At 41.4% G+C, this 15,578-nt stretch overlaps 2 protein-coding genes across 6 annotated transcripts in view; one reads left to right on the top strand and one right to left on the bottom strand.

Annotated features, from left to right (window-relative positions):
* EEFSEC (eukaryotic elongation factor, selenocysteine-tRNA specific) overlaps positions 1 to 8,857 on the bottom strand; it is a 223,519-nt gene extending 214,662 nt beyond the window's left edge. The window contains exon 1 of one of the 5 annotated variants that reach the window (XM_072989540.2): positions 8,405 to 8,857. In XM_072989540.2, the coding sequence (XP_072845641.2) occupies positions 8,405 to 8,714 (310 nt within the window). In that variant the 5' untranslated portion in view covers positions 8,715 to 8,857. The remainder of the gene's footprint in view (positions 1 to 8,404) is intronic. The other 4 variants (XM_072989537.2, XM_072989539.2, XM_020811518.3 and 1 more) reach the window with 4 other exon arrangements.
* Positions 8,858 to 13,094: 4,237 nt separating this feature from the next.
* The window catches only part of RUVBL1 (RuvB like AAA ATPase 1), a 31,624-nt gene continuing 29,140 nt past the window's right edge, over positions 13,095 to 15,578 (top strand). The window contains exons 1-2 of the mRNA XM_020811517.3: positions 13,095 to 13,362; positions 15,226 to 15,312. Coding sequence (XP_020667176.1) covers positions 13,222 to 13,362; positions 15,226 to 15,312 — 228 coding nt within the window. The 5' untranslated portion in view covers positions 13,095 to 13,221. The remainder of the gene's footprint in view (positions 13,363 to 15,225; positions 15,313 to 15,578) is intronic.

The raw sequence follows: 15,578 nt of genomic DNA, 5'->3' as shown, positions 1-15,578 counted from the left end.
ACAGATGGAAGGAGATTATCATTAGTTCTTCCCGAACTGTCTATGAATGAATTTCTAATTTAAAAAAACCCAAAAAGGTAGGCCAACAATTGCTTAAGCTGCAAGGAGGAGAGGCTGAGCACAAGCATTTATAAAATAAAAAGACTCGTATAATAATCCTATAAATCATCTAAGACAGAAATTTGGGGACAACAGTAATAACTCCACTATGTTCTTCCTCTGACCAGACTTTCATTATCGCTCTTTACATGAGCAAAATTCAGTTTTGTCATACAGTTCCCCCTCCTTTCCCCCAAGCCATTCCCAGAGTTCAAAAGTCTTGGCCCTTTCAATGTATCAGGTATGAATTAATACCCTTCCTTAAAAGAACACAGCAGCAAAGTGGAAACAGACACTTGCAGGCAGCCCTCTTTGAAAAGAACGGCAAGGAAAACTGGTGAAAATGAAGCTTCGGTCAAAAGGAAAAAGGTCAAAGGTTCAGACAAGTGTAAGGAATTACAAAACTACAAGTTCGTCTAGGTTCCTCCCACAGCTTTAGACAATCTAGGTCAAGCAGTACCTTTTGAATTTAAGAACCCTCGGTGAACACTCTCGCTTTTGTAGTTCCACAAAGAACAATAGGCAATATATATATATTTGTGATATTGTTACCAAAGCTCTCGAAGTTAATACAAAGTCAGCAAGATAAAGAGCATCTTAAAAACAGTTTAACCTAAAATAAATAGTTCACCAGTCAGTGTGGGGGGCAGCAGAGAGGGGAGGCTAAGGTGAAGTAATCATGTTCTTCTGTATTAGTGTGCTGACCCTTTGTAGGGCATGAAATTAACTATCAGCAACTAAAAAATCTGCTACTTGTTAAACTACTTTGCTACGCAGAGTGCCCTTAAAATAAAATACCGGGATTGAGTTTCTTCTCAAAGATTAACTTGTATAACCTCTCGGCAGGTTTTCTCTATCACTGAACCCTAGCAGAAACTGTTCAGGACTTAATTGGAGATACAATCATTTTGCAGGAATGTACAGAATAATTATTTTTAAAAACTGACTAGCTAGAAAGCCTTACCCTGACAGCCACCCCACATCTAGGGGGATACTGTACCACTGACCACATGTGTTAAAAAAAAAAAAGAAATGCAATGGAGAAGGATGTGGAGGCTAAATCAACTATTTGAATCCAACCTTGACAGTAAACTTAATCTCACCACCCAACCTTTTAAAAACGTCAGGGTGGAACTATCTGCAGCATTCTCTATTCCTAGCATGTAGGTAAAAAATTATTTTGATTTAATACACGATAGCTTTGTTTTCAAGGGCAAAGACTAAAAGAAAAATGCAGCAACAGAGAATGAAATATGACTTCCATCTTCTACTTCTCTTCTATTTCGTTACCGTTCAAATATTCTGCATTTATTTAAACCTCAAGTTTTATACCTAAAGAAGCTTCCTCGTGTTGTCTTGCAAGGTCAGACCCAATGCAACAGGATAGATCCTGGTGTAAGAAAATCCATGAATGAAAGTACCTAGGCACAACATAATTTCAAAAGATTGAATTTTTAATCAGACCTTCAACTTTTAAGCACAAAAGCTGCCACTCTGCCATTCATGTTATTCATCCAACTCTAGTCTTAAATGTGAGAATGATATTGGAGAATGATACACAAAAAACATTTAACTCAACAGTCTTTTGTTTGAGATATGTAATAAGCAATCTCAACATCCTGATGGTGACTAATAAGCAATGTCTTTATGTCACAATGGATTAAGGATATCCATATTTTCACAGGTCTTTCTCCTGCAAGGAAGAAACTACAATATGTATATCACAAAGAGCCTATACAAATGTTATTTAACAATGATCAGTTTGATATTTATGTTGCAACATGGATCTCGCTATTTGGAACCATACAAATGGAAATACTGTATAATTTAATAATCTTATTACAGCATTTGGTTCTCATGACTCTGTGCAGATTTCTCAACAAATCAGGTAGCCATGGCATGTATATACTTAACTGAGGCTCTATAAGGTTGCTTTTGTGCAACAACCTTATCTTTTAAAAAACTTTACTAATTTTGCACAAAATTATTCCCTAACCAAGGTTACAATCCTGAAAAAAAGGGATATGTGTTTCACCCCTCTGCTCTAGCTAGGACACTCTGAAGTACAAAAGATGAAAACAGTGACTTATTCTGCTTCCTCAAGGTTCACACACTGTTTTAAGTTGTCAGTCTGTCTTGAAACCTGCCAAAGAACATGAACTGGAAAAACACACAACAATAATGAGGGAAATCTGGCGTGCAACTTCTTTTGATATCTCTCAGAAAACACTGTTGTAAACAACTGTCCAGGGAAAATCAAAATCAAGATAGAAATTGAAATGCAAATAATATTTGATCTACACCTGCAATCAATAATCATTTATATTTTCAACTTAAAAAAAACAAGATTCATGTTTTATTACAGCATGAACTGCACCTGCTTGTTACATTGATCAATCAATCAATCAATCAATCAATCAATCAATCAATCAATCAATCATCTAGAGAATACTAAAAAGGTGCATGTGGGGAACAATCATAAAACCTACCTACAAATTATTATTATTATTATTAATTTTATTTATACCCCGCCTATCCGGTCAAAATGACCGCTCTAGGCAGCTTCAAACTCCACTGCATTTACCACTTCAAACTCCACTGCATTTATCCTTTCCAATTTCTTCCCTGCCCACTCTTTTCAAGTACTGAGGGGAAACATTGTTAAGCAGTGGAGAGCACAAAGTAGAGGAGCAGAGAAGCAAGTTTCACTCTCCTACACCTGTTCATTTTAGTGTTAAAAGACAGTCAGACCTGCAAGCGCACATTTAATAGATATATGTATACTCCTACAGACCAGGTGCAGACACTACAGGCTGCCTGGACACAGCAGCTGGACAAAAGGGTTATGACCCAACTCTTAGCAAGAATGGGGAAGGAAACACTTAAATCCTTTAAATCCTGTGTACTATCTGACCTGTCTCTTTGTTTACTTTCTAAAACAATTCAAGATGTTGGTAATTACTATACAGGCCTATCTGGTGTGGGCCATAGGTTTTGAACAGTGGAAATCAGCCTCTTGGGAGTAGGAAACTGAGACACCACACTACAAAAAGAAAATCTATTTATTTATGCAAAGATTTATATCCTGTGTTCCCATGCATTTACATCTCCCAAAAAGGCTGAAAGCAAATGAACCAATCAAACCATAATATCAACATCTAAGCTAAAAGAAATAACAAAACAGGTAAGAGGACAAGTGCAGCACACAAAGGCAAATAAAACAGCTAGATAAAACTCCTCAGTCTAGCAGTAATGCTAAATACTTGCCAGAATGAAACCATGTTTGAAGTGCACAGCAAAATGCAGTAAGAGATGGGGTCAGTCAAGTCTCTCAGAGCAAGACAGTCTACATTCACCATGAGGCACCTTCTTACTGCACTGCCTACAATGCAGTGAGAGCCAAAGCTAATAGCAACAGAACCTAGCACCTCATGCTGGATCTATAGAGGTGGGAACATCCAAACTTCCCCATTTACTCCACCATCCACTGTCCTTTAGAAAGAAAAGAAGCAGAAAGAGCTTCTACTTTACCCTCATGCTTCCCTGGGGTCCATTTTGTGAAGGAGTCACAGCCACGTTCTATATACACGAATACTGAACTGACAGTCTAAGTTGTTTATGTTTTTATAGCCAAAACATCCCTAGCCACACGCAAGATGAAAGTACCAGCAGGCTTGGATGATTGGTAGAAGTACAAAAACATCTTTAAAGGAAAACCTTAAAAGGAGAATGGGAACGGAGCATGGTTAGTTGACACTGAATGTCAACTAATGTTCAGATGGCCAGTGAGAAGCGACTGAAGCATCTTTTTAAAAGGTTAGTATCTTGAACAAGGTCCATAAAAGTCAATGGTTTTTAAAAATCAAATTGATTTCAATCACAATTTAACTCAAGATTTAAATTTTTTAAAATCATTTTTAAATTTAAATTGTCCAAAAATATTCATTTTTTATTTATGTCAAATCCATCCTAACTCTGAATGGAAGAATTCCACACTAAAACATTATACTGCAGGTCCCACTTTCTCTTCATTACTCCTCTTCTAGTGTCAGTGTAGAATTACTATCCCAATCCACATATCTTTGCATTTTGCAGCAGGTAACATGGAATGAGAACATCTTATCAGTTAGTGGTTGGTGGTTGGTGGTGTGTGGCTGAGGCTCCAGAAAATAGCACAGAAGGTAATGTTTGCCCTTCATCTGAGAGGACTATACTTCTTTCCTTCCTTCTTAAAACTGTCAACTGTATTTTCTTCAGTAATAAACTGCTCTTGAATTTGGGGACTAAACTAAAAATGCATGCTTCCTTTGGACTGCAATTCCATACACAACTATATGGGAATAAATCCAATTACTCTTATTAGGGCTTATTTCTAAAAATATATGAACTGTACTGTAAGGAGATAATTTGCAGCTAGAGATGGAATTTATCTTTTTCCTTATACTAATAGTCTCTAACTTACCTGAACACAAACAATAGAGGACTTCTATGGACAAGCTAAACACAATTTATACTATAGGACAGTAAGATTACCTTTCTAATGTCTTCAGAAGTGTTAAAGAAACTGAAACAAAAAAGTTTCCCAAATTATACAATTAAAATTGTATCTTTGTTGGGATCCAAATACGACATCTCACAAATAAGATCTCAATCATAATATATTTTTGTTTTGTGTTGCTGTGACATATTAAGCCTGTGACAGTAAAGCCCAATATTGTACATATTTACTTAAAAGAAAGTCTTCAGTGGGCTTTACTCAAAATTAAGTGGCCATAGGGTTGCAGTCTAACACAGCCACCTCTCTGGAGGTGGTCTTTCCCAAGGGACAGAGAGTGATTTATATCAATGAGGCATCACTACAGTTAGCACTATAGAAGGTTTCTCCTTTCACAAGTTGTTGTTGTTGTTGTTATCAGGGACCCCTGTTGTGAAGGATGACCAGCATACTGGCCTACTGCTGAAACACAATAGCCACCATACACAATGAGGAGTGTATGCCTAAGCCCTCTTGAATGTGTGTAGCTTCATCAGTGTTCCTGGACCCTTTGTGCATGGCAGGAGAGGAAGCTGAACACCCTCCATATGCGATGTCTCTGACGCATTTTTTGTATCACCTGGCAGGACAAAGTTCCAGATAGAGTAGTCCTAGAACGAACTGGAATATTTCCATGGATACATGCAAATTAATGAATTATTGGATTACTGAAACAGCGACAGTTGGCATGGGCAGGTCGTGAAAGTGGCTGATGATCGGATTCCAAAAGATCTCCTGTATGGAGAATTAGTGCAAGGAAATCACCCCAGAGGGAGACCACAGCTACGATACAAGGATATCTGCAAGCGGGATCTGAAGGCCTTAGGAATGGACCTCAACAGATGGGAAACCCTGACATTTGAGTATTCAGCCTGGAGGCAGGCGGTGCATCACGGCCTCTCCAAATTTGAAGAGACCCTTGCCCAGCAGGTCGAGGCAAAAAGGCAGTCCCGAAAGCGGCAAAATCAGGGAGCTGGACAGGGGACAGACTGTATTTGTCTTCAGTGTGGAAGGGATTGTCATTCTCAAATTGGTCTTCTCAGCCACACTAGACGCTGATCCAAGTCCTCCATACAGAGTACGTTACCATAGTCTTTCGAGACTGAAGGATGCCTAATCTAATCTCTCTGCATCTTTCCTCTTCCTGTCCTCTTCCAGTCTAACATAGAAGGCAGGTGGTTCAAGGCAGCTGCCACTTGTTCCACTGCAAAAGCAGGCACAGGGCTGAAAACCCCACCACTGCCTGTGATCCTTTACCAGTGTGTTTTCCCTTAGAGGCAGGGATTAGGTCTGCTGCGCCACCTAGAGGCAAACTTCAGGCAAGCAACACAGATGAAGCAATCCCTTTACACTGCTTCTGCCTTTCTTTTTCATAGCATAGCGAGCATTACGGAAAAGTCAGTCACCCCCTCTGCCCACTCATTTTCTTCAAGGCAAAGCAACAGCAAACAAAAAGGTGAGACAAACCCCAACACTACACTGCACAAGAGAGAAAGGCAACCAAATGATACAAAGGAAGCAGCCCTTAGTTTCCCTCTCTGTTATCTCACGAGAACATAAGAAGAGCCCTGCTGGATCAGGCCAAGGGCCCATCTAGTCCAGCTTCCTGTATCTCACAGTGGTCCCACCAGATGCCTCTGGGAGCAAACAAGACAACTACAGTGGTACCTCGCAAAACGACGACCCCACTAAATGATGAATCCGCATAACGATGACTTTTTGCCATCGCTATAGTGATTCAGAAAACAGTCATTCCTATGAGAGATTTTCGCTGGATGTTGATTAGGTCTGTGCTTCGCGAACCATTTGTTCACAAGATGACGATTTTTTCGGCTCCGCAAAATGGCTGCCCTGTGTTTTCCAGACCCATGCTTCGCAGGGCAGCCATTTTAACAGCTGATTGGCGCTCACAAAATGGCTTACCTACAGGTGATCTTCACTGGACAATGAGGTATTTTCCCCATTGGAAGGCATTAAACCGGGTTTCAATGCATTCCAATGGGGAAAGGGTTTTCGCACGACGATGATTTCGCTAAACAGCGATTTTCATAGGACGGATTATTGTCATCATGGCGGGGCATCACTGTAGACACTTCTCTCCCAATGCCCCTCCTCTGCATCTGGCATTTGGAGGTACTTTCCTTCTAAACCTAGAGATTATACATCCCCATCATGGCTTGGAACCTGCAATGGACTTTTCCTCCAGGAATCTGTCCAATCCCCTTTTAAAGGCATCTAGGCCATATAGCATCACCACATCTTGTGGCAAGGAGTTCCACAGACTAACAACACGCAGGGTAAAGAAACAGTTTTTGTTTGTTCTCACTCTCCCAACACTCCATCTGAGTGGATGTCCCCTAGTTCTGGTATTGCATGACAGGGAAAAGAGCTTCCCTCTATCCACTTCATCCATCCCCTCGATAATCTGATACATCTCAATCATGCCCCCCCAGGTGCCTTTTCTCTAGATTAAGGAGCCCCAAATGCTGTAGCCTTTCCTCATAAGGGAGGTGTCCCAGCCCAGTCATCATTTTAGCCGCTCTCTTCCATACCTTTTCCAGTTCCACGATGTCTTTTTTGAGGTGTGGTGACCAGAACCGTATGCAATACTCCAGATGCGGCCTTACCAGAGTTTTGTACAATGGCACTGTCATGTTGGCTGTTTTATTTTCAAATGTATCTGCTCTTTCTCAACAAACAATGGAAGAGACAGTGGGTGCTGAGAAAGGAGCCACTACCTTTGTCTATCTGCTTACCCCCTCTCATCCCACAAAAAGCATAAGGAAAATTTGCTGGATTTACTGAGCAGCACTTCGTTGCTGCCCAAAAGATGAGTATTGGTGACTGAGAGAGAGAAGATTTACCAGCATGTACAGGATTATACATCCCATCCCATGGCTTGCTCACAGTTTATCTCTGCAAAACATGGTGAACAGAATTGCCTCGTCCCCCACTAACCAGGGAAAAAGAGCATGCAGGAGGCCACTACCTTCTCAATCCCTAAACCCCACCCACCCATTTTGCAGTCAAGCTAAGGTGACAGTTGTTTCTGCAAGGAACTGCCGTCTGCTTCTGCTTGCTCTGTCCAGGAGGGAAGCGTTAGCAAGGATGGCTGGATCTAGATTTAAATTGCTGGGTTATACTGTATTAGCTTATCTGCATTATATTCAATATTGTATTCTTTATTATAAATTTTATTGGTCAGTGTAATTGTAACATATAATTGTTTTTATTGTTTCTGAATTGTTATACCTTTTTATTTAACATGCTGTGAACTGTTTTAGGCAAAATTAACAGAAAGGCAGATACTGAAAGGCAGAAAGATACAGAAAGGCAGATACTGGTAATAATGATGATCCTGACAAGCAATAGAGGGCACAAGCCGTTCCCCCTGCCCAGGAGTCTTCCTTCAACCCTGAAAGGGAGAACTGAGTGGCAGGGAAGCCCAAGAGGCTTGTTGCCAAGTCTCCCTCCCCCCCCCCCCCCAGAACAGACCCTGTACAGGCCCTCAAGATATAGGATGACCTGGGAACCAGCACTGTATGGTGTAATGCAGAGTGTCAGATCAGAGCTCAGGAGACCTAGGTTTAAATCCAGCTCAGGCAGGACAACTCACCGTGAAGGTGTGGGGAGCCACAGTAAACCTCTCCCTTAACATTTAACATCCCTGGAAAACCGTGGCCATAATTCGGAAGTAACAACCGCATGCCCACCCTGACTGCAAAGTGCATCCGCTTGGAAGTGTGACTTTTGCCTGACTTTCCTTCTTACCTCCAATAATGGTGCGGATCAGGGAGGCGTGTCCCGGGCAGTCCACCAAGGTCAACTGGAGCTGGCCAGGCTCGGGCCCCAGATGTGGGGGCAACTCGGTACACAAGCAGGAGAAGCCCAAGTCCAGGGTGATGCCCCGAGCACGGCTCTGCGGAGCCCGGTCGAAGGCAGCGGTGGACCCGATGGTGCTCAGGGCCCGAGCTAAGGCCGTCTTCCCGCTGTCGATGTGGCCCAGGACGCCCACGTTCACATTCAGTCGGCGTGGGACGCCGGACTTTGGGGCCAGCGGGACCTCAGCGGCACCGGCCATGGAGGCGCCTGATACCGTTCGCTTCTTTCACAAGCCGGTCCGGCTCCTATCACCACCCCCAAGGCAACACAGGCTCCGTTCGGGCCGTTCCGCCAAAATCGCTGGACGCCGCTCGGGGGAGACCTGCAATTTAAACGGTTTGGCTTTAGTAAAGCATCCGCGGCGCCTACAGGACAGCTTCCCGATAATCACGTTGTGAAACGCGGTTATAAGCCCCTACGTTTTGTCCTTTCTAAAACGCAGAACACCTCTCAGCTAATCAGGTACAGACTCTTCCAGGTACAAAAAAAGGACAAGGACAAATAAAAAGCTATAAAATTCTCAGCTGTGAGTTAATAATTCCTAGGGCTGGAAAAAGCCGGTCTTAAGAAAAACGAGGGAGCCAGAACCCCAATTTCAAACTCTGACAGATTTGCATCAATTCACCATCATTATTTACATCTGCTGATGCAAATAATCACTAAAACAACGATCCACAGGAGATTTTACAAAACAACAGATCTCTGTATTTCTTCCTTGTCATTTCAACAGCTTTCCTTAGGTGTATATATGTGAACACATGTCCAAGAAACACTACAGTATTTAGAACCAATGCACATGTGGATCTACACTGTAATGACCTGTTACATACAAAGACAATTTTACTGACTTGAGAAAATTGAATTACATTTTTATAATAAGCATAGCACAAGACCCTAAGGAAGCAAAATGAATACAAATTAAGAAAAGCTGATAGTGTACATCTTGTGTGGCATTTTTATTGTTATTAAACTAGAAATTTTTTAAAAAATCTATACATAAAATCTTTTTTCCTTTCCTTTCCTTTTTTATGACTGAGAATGTTCCAACTGACTTTCCAGGACCCTCTGAAGGAGACCTCCAGCAATGATGTAGAAGGGGGGTGGCAAGATTTAGTATTGCAAAGGTTATAAAAATACAGCCCTTACAAATCATAAATAAAGAAACAGAAGAGGGCACAAAAACATTTTCCTCGCTTTGCTAATTAAATGTAACACCCATCTCTCCAATTTCCTTTTCTACACATCGAGCTGCCTCTTCACAAAATGTTGCTATTAATTGCAAGAGTTTTCAAAAACTCATGGGAGCAAGGGCAGGAAGTCAGACCTTAGGGATGGGTTAAAATGTGAAGGTCATTCACACACTTACATACTCTTCTCTCTCCAAAAATAATATACTATTTGACAATTTCAGGGTTCAGCATGTCCCACTGAAATTTGGAAGCTTATGTGAAATTAGGCTATGTCCTGTAACCTCAAACGTTTAGTCTAGGAAAAACCGCTCTGAAGTCTCCAGCTCCCTGCTTGGGTATCACATGACGTCTGCACTGAAGAGTAGCCTAGCTGGTTCAGTCACACACACACACACACACACACACACACACACACACACACACACACACACACACACACACACACACACACAGAGAGAGAGAGAGAGAGAGAGAGAGAGAGAGAGAGAGAGAGAGAGAGAGAGAGAGAGAGAGGGAGGGAGGCATGCGCGCGTGCATGCGTGTGTGTGTTGTTATAAACTGAGAATTCCAGAAGAGATGTCAAGGAAATAAGCTGATCAAACTCAAAGACCAACAGGTCAAATTTTCTTACCAGTATTATTTTCCTGCTTAGTAGAATATCTAGTTATACTGTATATTAGATTTCTTTCAAACTGAAAGGAAACAAAGTCTTCACATTCTCTTAAAAATTAGTGTTGATAACAGAGACTAATGGTTTATGAATGGCTTTTAAAAATACATTAATAAATAATATTAAAATAATTTCTCTCTGTTTCTTCCACATTATATGGTATGCCCAATCAAAAGCAATAGGAGTTTCAGGCTGAACTTTAGTATTTTTCTATTGAAACTACACATGCGGATTTATATCAGATGTTAGTTATATTACATCCCTTAAATGGTGGTTCTTCTTGTTCAGGTTTCAAGATTTCCTATAAGTCAACTTTACCTGGTAAGTGAACAGTAACTCTTGTGTGGTCTGAAACAATGTTCTTGAAAGCAAAATAGAAACAATATGGGGAAAACAGACTCCTCCTTGTCACACTTGGACAAAGCAAATTTGCTGAGGATAAGAAAAAGCCTATGAAAAGTAATGTAGCAAAAGGCTGCTACTCTGCACATTCACTTCCATTTAGATTTATAGTGGCTCTATCTTTGTCCATAACCACACTTGAGAGTGTGAGAGGAAGGGTTCATTCAGCTCATACATGGCACCAGTTTTACATTCAAGCTCACAAGAAGAGTTGTTCAGATACTGCTCTTGTCAACTTGGACTAGAGTCCTACATCAAGTCTGTTTATTCAGCAAGTCTCAAGTCTGATTCTCTAAATTATTTAGAGAATCAGACTTCTTTAGAAAGGAGGATGAAAATCTCACGTTCATGCAAATTATGCAAAGTGTCAAAAATTGTTTAACTATTTTGTTCGTGCTCTGACCAATTCCTATTATGTTTGTACTGACATCCAAATTTTTGGTTTAACATAAGTTTCAACACTATTTAGGAACAAAATTGCTGCCTGGTTACATATATCACACAGCTCATTCCTTCATCTAAGAAATATGTCTAATTGCATTCTTAGGGAAGGAGTGGGCAACTTTGACCCTCCATAAGTTTTATTTTCAGCCTATCAGCATAGTCAAAGGGGAATTACTATGGAAACTGCAGTCTAAAAACATTTCTGAGTCATAGTTGCCCACCCCCTCTTATTCCCTAGTAAATTTGGAAAAATAATCACTTTGTAATCTTCCTAAAATTCTTTCAGTAAGAGTGAGAGGGTATATAACTGGCATATAAATATAGTAAATGGATTGCTGAAGGCATGGTTTGGATCAACAGAGGAGAGAGAAAGTAGGGGGAGAACAGGCGAAGAGAAGCAAAGAACAGCAAAGGGAGAAAACGGAACAGCACTGACAGAGGGAGAGGAGAGTGATGGGGGAGAGTTCACTTTCCCTGCTCTTCCACAGATGATCAGATGAAAAATGTAATTGACAGCTGATCAGGCCACAAGGGGTTATTTGCCATTTGGACAGGAGAAGCACAGCATATGACACATTGTTCCTCCCATCAACCTCCATAGACCCTTTGTAGCCTGATCTACCCCACAACCAAAATCACCAATTTGGACAGGTCCTGAGTCTCACTGAAACTTTAAGAAGCCATGCAAAGCTCTGTTATATTTTCAGCCCATCCTAGAAAGCTAGCTCCAAGACTGTTTAAAAGTAATAAATATTCTGCCAGAGGTCAAAATAGACACAAATGAATTATTGGACAGTAAAAATCTGTGTAAATAAATAATTGCAATTTTAAGCAATGAAAATGTCACCTGTGAGGCATTTGAACTTCAGATTTTTTTGCCAGTATTTAAAGGCTGAAATTGCTGTGGACACCTCTAAACATTGAACACTATGTGTGGGGAAATGGTTTTTGGCTCTGTGCTTAATCAGCTATTCAACTGAAAGATGTAACAGACTTTTTTTAGTAGCTCATGCTTTTGTAATTTCAAAACTAAGGACAGAGGATTTACATGGTACAGGGAAGTTTACAGGACAATGGATCTGTAAATGACACAGACTGCATGTAAAGAAAAAGAGCCACTTACAAAAATATTTTTAAATATAAAGAACATTAAAAATTAATAATATAGAATATAGAATCCTCCTACAGCTATGTTTACTCTTACAACATTATTCTGCCATACGAATACTCCCAATACTACTGGCTGTATAGCGCAGTAAGTTGGCCCCTGGGTGTGGAACCAGAGGTTGGGAATTCAAATCTCCACGGTGCATGGTTCTGGTCAAGCTGCGCAGTCCCAGAATGACCCCAGAAGGGAATGGTAACCCACTTCTAACTGCTCTCCATTCCACATACAGGAAAGGGGCGTCCTATTGAGGCCATATGACTATAATTAATAAAACTGCAGGAGATCCCGCGGACAGAGTGTTAACCTAGAGCTCCAAAGACGTCTGTTCAAATCCTTGCATGGTCATAGAAACTCATTGTGGGAGATGACACCGGTAAAAGGACTTACTAAATATTCTACACTCCTTGTTAGGGTAACCATAAATCTGATCCGACTTATCGGCACATAACACTGTAACTGCTAAAAGTTTTGTTATCAATGCTTAAAAGCTCGGTCCTTTTCCTAGCGTCACTCCCATTCGTGCGGTACTCTCATTGTGCAGTTCGCAGTGAGCCCGGAGGGTTTTCTAGGGAGCACAACACTAAATTGCCCCCCCTCCGCCGCCGCTGCCCCGTATGACGCTATATTAAGTGACAGCAGATGTATCCAACAGCAAGCCACGCTCCTCTCAAGGTAACCAATGCCTTGGCGGAGGCGGGAGGAGCGCCCGTGGAGCGCCAGGAACCTTGGAAACGAGCGGGGTCCGCCTCCACGTTAAGGTGCGCGTGCCGGCGTGAAGAGAGCCGAGCCGGAGCGGGGTTTTTCCTGCCGCCTCTGACGACCCGCCGACGGGATGAAGATCGAGGAGGTCAAAAGCACCTCGAAGACCCAACGCATCGCCGCCCACAGCCATGTCAAGGGTCTCGGGCTGGACGAGAGCGGGGCGGCCAAGCCAGCAGCAGCCGGGCTGGTGGGCCAGGAGAACGCGCGGGAGGTAAGGGCGGCTCTGACCACTAGGTCGTCGTCCGCCGCCCCCCTCTCTCTCTCTCATCTATCTATCTATCTAATCTATCTATCTATCTAGATATAGATATAGATATCTATAGATATCTATATATATATATATATATCTGATCTATCTGTCTAATCTATCTATCTATCTATCTATCTATCTATCTATCTATCTATCTATCTATCTATCTATCTATCTATCTATCTATCTATCTATCTATCTATCTATCTATAACGGGGCCAGAGGCTGCGTATCTTCTTTCTCTGTGCCAGACCCTGAAACGAGCTGTGAGGCAGCCTCTGACTGGAATTATAGGTTGCCCATAATCCTACACAGAGCTTGGGGAAATTATTTTTTGGACCTTTTAACTCTCAGAATCCACCAGCTGGTATGACCCTTGGGGATGTGGAGGAGCTTTGGTCACTCTCCAGACTTTGGTTTTTAGGGCCTCGTCAAGAGGATTTCGGAAGGTTTGTTCGACCATCTTCTCTGATGCTGGACATCTTACATCAATGACATTCAGTATGCTTGCTATACTGCATATGCCATCAAGTCGCATTATAGTGACCCTAATTGGGCTTTCAAAGTTAATGGGATATTTAAAGAATGGTTTTACCAGGGTCATCCCCCAAGGGTTTCCATGACTGGGCTAAGATTTGAACTTAGGTCTCAAGAATTTCATTCTGTTGCTCAGTATACAATGCCACTCTGTATTTCTTGCTTACCTTATTCTTTCTTAAACATTTACATAAAGAAAGTCAGTGGTCGTCCCTGGTGAATTGCTTGGAAACTCTACTAAATCTTTCACCTAAATCTCATTCTGAACTTAAATTATTGGCCTATTTTCACAGTTGTGTTGTTGGCAGGACCTCCCTAGCCAACAGACTGAGCAGTTAATTCTTCTCCAATTGGATGTTGTATCACTGGGAAAGTGTGTGCATTGAATTTTAGGCTATTACACATTCATCACCATTCACTGTTCAAAGAAACACCAGTGTAGCTATGGTCTCCAATTTGTTTCCTAAGTACTACGACATTAAGCAATAGAAAACAGGTACCGCTACCTTTTTTTGTATGATGAGAGATGAACTAGATCAGTGGTTCTTAACCTTTGTTACTCGGATGTTTTTGAACTGCAACTCCCAGAAACCCCAGCCAGCACAGTTGGAGGTGAAGGCTTCTGGGAATTGCAGTCCAAAACTCCTGAGTAACCCAAGGTTAAGAACCAGTGAACTAGATGCTATCAGAACAAAAGGTATAGTTTGACCATTCTATATTGTTTCTTGGGTAGTGTCCAGAATAATAGAACACATGAAATGATAATGTTGGATGTTTTCCTCTCCTCTCCTCACATTGTCATGAGACTTGTATGCAGAAGAGTGATGCCTTTCTTTCACCTTTCAAAACTGTGCTTGCATGAGGTATTTAATGAATTTATGCAAGCCAAGAGGCATGCATTGCTCTTGTATTTAAGTGCAAGCTGTTTTATTTAATATGAAATCTCCTGTCGCTAACCTCGCACAGGAATTACTAAAATAATATTTATGGATTCACTCTAGGTTTTATGCTACTTGTGTTAACAAATGTACAAAGTGATGGGCAGAACACTTTTCCTATGAGAAGGAGAATGTTACCTTTGTCATTTTCCTTTTTCTTCACCCACTGCTCCACCTCCCCTTATGAGGGAATTCCCCAGCTTTTAGGAGCAGATTTTACGGGGTTTCTAGAGGGCTGTGGAGAGGGAGGGGAGTTAGTGAACATTGCCCCATCCCATTTGTGCTGGCAAAGATCTCCTGCTGGATCAGAAAACATATGCTGAATCCAACAACTGTTTTAATTTTATAGGCCTGTGGTATTATCGTGGAGTTGATCAAAAGCAAGAAAATGGCTGGCAGAGCTGTGCTATTAGCAGGACCACCTGGAACTGGCAAGGTATTTGTGCTGTTTGTGTCAAAAATGTTTTAAAAAAAAAAAAAAAACAGAATTATAAGCCCTGATTACAATGACAAAGTTTTTGATGAAATAACATTAAATATTTTGAGGTGATATTAGCTCACTGTGATTTGTGGTACTGTAAATTGTTGGCATCAGCAATAGCCGGCCTCCCCAGCATTTAGAAGAAGGACACTGCAGGTTTTTGGCCTACTAAGTGACAGTTGAAAACAACAACAGTGAAATGTATGTGAAATAGTCATACA

This window comes from Pogona vitticeps, chromosome 2, assembly GCF_051106095.1.
Source record: "Pogona vitticeps strain Pit_001003342236 chromosome 2, PviZW2.1, whole genome shotgun sequence".
NCBI classification, from domain to species: domain Eukaryota; kingdom Metazoa; phylum Chordata; class Lepidosauria; order Squamata; family Agamidae; genus Pogona; species Pogona vitticeps.
Note: the sequence above shows the minus strand (reverse complement) of the source record. Positions and strands in the feature narration are given on the sequence as shown.